Genomic DNA, 6,000 nt, shown 5'->3' on the forward strand with positions numbered 1-6,000 from the left:
ATATTATTGCTTTATTTGCTGTCTAGGACCAAATAAAAACTAATTGATTGACTGAAAGTATTAGTAACTTTTCACATATTACAGATTATATTATAAACTGATGGTAAACCCCATTCATATATTTATTAAGCAGAAACAACTTTAATATTGTTAGACACATTTCAGTTTTTAGACTATTAAACATACTAATACTGAGAAATTCAAAACCCATGATGAATAAAAACATTATATAATTAATGTAAAGCTAGATTTCATTCTCCATGAGTCCAAACAAATGCCAAGAATATTACTTTAGTATTCTCACTTACTTGTCTTGTTTATACGAAGATGGCCTCTAATATTTCTAGAATAAAAAATATAAAAGTTAACAGTGAAAAAGACAATAGTTTCAAGCAAAGAACAACACACTGCTCTTTAATAATGAATTCAAAAATTGAATCTAATGTACATACATAAATGCATATTTACATAAGTGTGCTTACATGGCCAAGGTAAGTCAAATATGACTTAATTTCTATAATGTTTCCCAAAATTAATCTAGATGCTTCTTAATCTGTTAATAGTGCTAATACTATCCAGTTTCTCTGGGTAACTTTCTATATGAAAACTGACTCGAACAGAATAACTAGGAAGGGATCATGTAAAGCAGACAGTAGGGAAAACACATAGCTTGGCCATAGATAGTAGATGCAGTATTACTTTGCTATGGGGAAAAAACATAGAACATCAAAACACAACTTCATACAAAGCTATTTTTCCTTGAAATATGCAGCACATAAATTACAGGCATGCATTTAATGACATGTTTCTATGATAGTAATTCCTTAATGCTATGTTTATTGGGCCTAACTGGAATCTGCTTTCCTCACTATAATGCTCCTTCTGTTTCCTCTCTCTGGAAACTTGGTACACAAATTCAGTCCCAAGTGCATAATTCGTTTTTGCTACATGCCACATTAAAGAGATGGGGAAAACCTCTAGGTCCTGGGCTTGAATCTCAAGACTGAGGAGGATACTATTCTCTTACATTTCATTATCAGAAAAATACAAGTTGTTTTTACACTATTGTTTGAACATTTTTAAACATTGTTCCAACAAATCACTCATCAAATTTTCAGTCCAAAAAATTGTTCCTACCTTTTCACATGTTCAGGTTTTTGAGTGTTGGACAATGAATAATAAAACTCAGATTCTAGTTTCCCTGCTTTTGAACTCTGATTGCTGTCTTTGGAATTTGGGTCTGTAGGCTGTGAAGTATTAGCCGTTCTCTTTTTTTTCATTCTCTTTACTTTGCCAATGAAGAAATCATCATTGTTGTTACTTTCATCGGTGCCAGAAGACTCATTATAGAACCTCTCTTCTGTACTGTCATCAAAACATTCCTCCTTTCCACTGCCCTCATTTTTACCTGGACCTTCATCAGAGCCATCTACTGCTTTGTTTACAATGTCATTCAAATATACTTTTTCTTGTGAATATTCAGAGTTTCCAGTTTGATCCTGATGAATTAATTTACCATTTTCTGTGTCAGGCACAGCAGAAGTGTATGAGGGACATTTTTTCATATTATCTGCCATTTTCTGTATCCCACTCTCAAAATTGTGTTTTTTCCCCCTATCAATTTGTGGTTTTTCGATTGTCATTGTTTTAGCTCGAGATTCAGCTTGTTTAAGTGTTTTGCTACTAACAGAATGCTGGGTCTCTCCAAGATGCTTATTAAGCTGCTCTTCCAGTTGTTGTTCTGTTGAAGAAATAGCTCTAGCTGGTTTCTGTCTCGCATTTTTAAAATCTTCCACTGCAGCTAAGAAAAAGAAACTCAGGTTTGATTAAAAAAAAAGCAACAAGTTATATATATACGCCCAGTAATAATAAAGAAGTTATAAAACAATCCTGTTATTTACAAGTTTAAGTAGTTTACGTCTCCTCAAAGTCTTTATTTAATGAACTATATGTCTTTTCTACTAATTATGTTGCTTTCACAGCATTACTAGGGATTTTAGAATCCTTGGTTCTTTTCATTAGTTTTTAGCTTCGCAAGGAGGAGGCAGAATAAACAGAATGCAAAAAAAATTAAAATGCATGGCAACTATAAATGTTCTTCTTCAGAGGCTAACAATATATAGACACATTATTGTACAGTTTAAGAAACATTCAAGCAAGACACTGCAAGTATAGAAACAATCTTGTACACAGATGAGTTGGGGTGAATTCTGCTTACCTTTAATATTAGCAATTTTGGTCTTCAATAGTGGATGAGATATCAATCTAGCAATTGCTCTGTCTCTTGCTGTAGAATTGGGCTATATTAAGAAAATGAAAAATTATGTTGAATGAGACAACATAGTAACAAAACAGAAAAGTACATAGAGGTATTTGATCCTGCAAGAATGTTCCTTGAAACAAGGGTGTATTGTGAAGCTCAACATTATGTCATGGGCCTTTCAATCCCAAATTAGAGCTGCCACATTGCTTAAGAACTGCCTATATGCCATTCAAAATGGCAGAATACAACTTCAACCAAAAGCTGATATTCACTTCTCTAAAGACCCAGATCCTCCTAGAGATTTTTGTGGTAGAATGACCGGTTTCAAAAGAAGGAAATAATGTGCGTTTTGCATTTGTTCAAACATCTTAAATAATTTTCCCCATAGCATTCAAGCTACATAGTCTCTTAATACATACAAATTTAAACACCTAAGAATCTACTGCTTGACATTTCATTGACTAAATAAATTGAACTGAATTCACTAGACCTTGTTTTTATATGTTGTATCTTTTCCATATCTTAAAAGTTATTGCTGCTGTATTGTGAAATATAATTGAAGCAGATGGTCATTATTTCATTCTAAAGAAAAATTGAACAGACAGTACAACAAATCTTGCTTTCTTTAGATTTTATATCCATCTTCCATAGATGCTTTTCCCAAATACATAACCATCCATACAAAGCACCAGCTTGTCTCCTCAACGAAGTGGTACCTATTTATCTACTCGCATGTAACATGCTTTTGAACCACTAGGTAGGCAGAAGCTGAGACAAGTGACGGGAGCTCACCCGCCTGGTTCTATACAGTTGTCAACTACAAATGAGAGAGAGAGAGAGAGAGAGAGAGGGAGGGAGGGAGGGAGGGAGGGAGAGAGAGAGAGAGAGAGAGAGAGAGAGAGAGAGAGAGGGAGGGAGGGAGAGAGGGAGAGAGAGAGGGAGAGAGAGAGGGAGAGAGGGAGAGGAAAGAGAAAGAGAGGGAGAGGAAAGAGAGAGAGAGAGGAAAGAGAGAGAGAGAGGGAGAAAGAGGAAAGAGAGAGAGGAGAGAAAGAGAGGGGGGAGAGGAAAGAGACAGGAAGAGAGGGAGAGAAAGAGAGAGGAGGAGAAAGAGAGAGAGAGAGAGGAGAGGAAAGAGAGAGAAAGAGAGGGAGAGAGAGGAAAGAGAGAGAGAGGGAGGGAGAGGAAAGAGAGAGAGAACTCATGCACAGCAGCTTCTATTTCTTTTTAATTAAACTCTTCAATCAAGCTTCTCCCCCTTGTCCAAGTGGCTCTTTGAGTGTTTAAGGTTGCAGACCCCTGGTATAGGCTATAGTAACAGAATCTTGAAAGCTGACTATGTTCCCCCTCCCCTCCCAATACCCCAGGGAATAAAGATGCAATCAGTTTGATTTTCTTTTTAATGCCTTCTTCAAACATTCTTGTTAACTGTCACTGCAGAGTTTCTCCATCAGTGGCTGTCCATAATGCCTGAGCAGGATATATAAAATGGGGGAAATTCTCCTACTTGGGCAAGCTGACATGGACATTCTGCAGGTTACAGCAAGGGAAATATTCATGCAACTTCAGCAAAAGGTTTATATGCAGATGAGATGATCATCAATAGAATTGACACATTCAGGGAATCCGAGCTTATGATCATAGTGAAGCTTAATGACTATACTGTAAATAGACAAAATCTTCAAGTTAAATATTCTTCCATTTAAATAGTAATCTAAAAGAGGAATATTTATAACTAACTTTTTCTTGAACTAGTTTTGCTAAAAGATATATTCTTTGGCATTGAACAAGATACTAATTAGGCAAAAAAAATCTACAGCTCTGAAAATATTTAAGAGCACAGTTCAAATATACACATTTTCTGAGGATCAGAAGATTTATTCATGTACCTTACTGGAACAGAATTAGTCATTGCAGGCAAATTTTACACTTCCATGTAACATTCTCTCATCACCAATGTTCCCAAAGTAATCACAGCTATTTCTGTTTAAAGTTCACATCTGTTTGCCATGGAAATTTATCAGGAAACTGTGGTTTTATACATCCACAGTCATTTCCATTTCAGCCAAGATCAAAGAGCTCTTTTAAATCTGTAAAACTTATCTCTAAAATACTAATTTTGTATTTGTGGAAATAAGAATATTTAAATATTATTACTTTTGCATCCAAGGAACTCTGAGCAGCATTGGGAGCCAGCTGGGAGTCAAGTCCACAATCTTAAAGCTGATAAGTTTGAAAAACATTAAGATAACTAAGCAATAGTATTGCCCTAATGGTGTGCAGTATTAAAAACACAACCAAAAAACCCAAAACAAAACAAAACCAAGTCTCCTGGTGAAAGTTCCACCTTCATACTGCAAGTACTTTAGATGCAAAAATACAAGTAAAGAGCAAAACCCATACCTGTGATAGAATTCCATGTGCATACAATATAAAGTGTATGTATAATATCAAATATTACATTAATTCACTAAGAGCTGCTAAGCTGCAAAGTAAAGACTTGACTGTTTATTTATTTATTTATTGGATTCGGGATTACATATAGATTTCTTTTAAAGAAAAGAATGTAAAGAGTTTATTTAAGTAATCATGTGTTTGGTTATTAATGCAGTTTAAGAAATGCCAACATTTTTCAAAGCATTTGAAAAATAACAAAATAACATTTTCAAAGTTAAAAGTCTTAATCCATCAAAACAATACTCATTTGTGAGGACTGCATTCCTACATTTCTGAAATCACTTGACAAACTCTAATGCTCTAATGCTCATTGAAAAAGTACATTAAGATTGAATGTACTGTGAGACATTGTCCTATATTTAAACAAATATCCTGATATAACTGAATTTCATAATTTAATATAAATATCTATATGCCTACATACAGGAATTAAAGAAAGATCTTTAATATAGAATAGAATAGAGCTGGAAGGGACCTTGGAGGGCTTCAGCCCCCTGCTCAAGCAGGAGAACTTATACCATCTCAGACGAGTGACTGTCTAGCCTCTTTTTAAAAATCTCCAGTGATGGAGCGCCCACGATTTCTGGGGTTGAGCTATTCCACTGGTTAATTGTCCTCACTGTCAGGAAGTTTCTCCTTAATTCCAGGTTGCTTCTCTCTCTGATCAGTTTCCAACCATTGTTTCTTGTCCTACCCTCTGGTGTTTGGTGAATAACGTGACCCCCTCTTCTTTGTGGCAGCCCCTCAAATACTGGAATACTGCTAGTATGTCTCCCCTATTTCTTATTTGCTTTAGATTAGCCAAACCCAAGCCCTGCAGCCATTCTTTGTATGTTTTATTCTCCAGGCCTTTGATCATCTTAGTTGCTCTTCTCTGAATTTTTTCCAAACTCTCAACATCTTTTTTGTGCTGCAACAATCAATCAATCTCTAAGCACAAGATGTATCTTTAGATCTGTTAGGAAAATTCTTAATTTTATAGCAACCCAATTGCAATCTTGATGGTGGAAAAATGATCAAAGGCAATCTTGGTAGATGTTCAATATAAAAAAATGTACCTTCCTGTTAATTTGCATAGCTTATTCTCTCTTTTCCCAAACCATTCTCAAGAGTTAAAAGTAATTTATACTTTTCTTTTGATTGTTTATGCTTAGGTAATTAAAAGGTGAAATATTTACAAATGGAGAGAAACCAGAGTATAAATGTATTGGCCAAATGTAGAGTTATTGATCTAATCATGACCTTACAAGTACCGTATTTATCGGCGTATAACACGCACTTTC

General features: G+C 35.1%; 1 protein-coding gene across 1 annotated transcript in view; it reads right to left on the minus strand.

Annotated features, from left to right (window-relative positions):
* Positions 1 to 6,000, minus strand: part of SRFBP1 (serum response factor binding protein 1) — a 40,719-nt gene that overhangs the window by 1,257 nt on the left and 33,462 nt on the right. Inside the window, exons 5-7 of the mRNA XM_015818194.1 lie at positions 2,219 to 2,300; positions 1,138 to 1,801; positions 309 to 343 (exon numbers count right to left, since the gene is read on the minus strand). Coding sequence (XP_015673680.1) covers positions 309 to 343; positions 1,138 to 1,801; positions 2,219 to 2,300 — 781 coding nt within the window. The remainder of the gene's footprint in view (positions 1 to 308; positions 344 to 1,137; positions 1,802 to 2,218; positions 2,301 to 6,000) is intronic.

This window comes from Protobothrops mucrosquamatus, unplaced genomic scaffold (genome assembly GCF_001527695.2).
Source record: "Protobothrops mucrosquamatus isolate PMUCROS unplaced genomic scaffold, P.Mucros_1.0 scaffold697, whole genome shotgun sequence".
Taxonomy (NCBI): Eukaryota; Metazoa; Chordata; class Lepidosauria; order Squamata; family Viperidae; genus Protobothrops; species Protobothrops mucrosquamatus.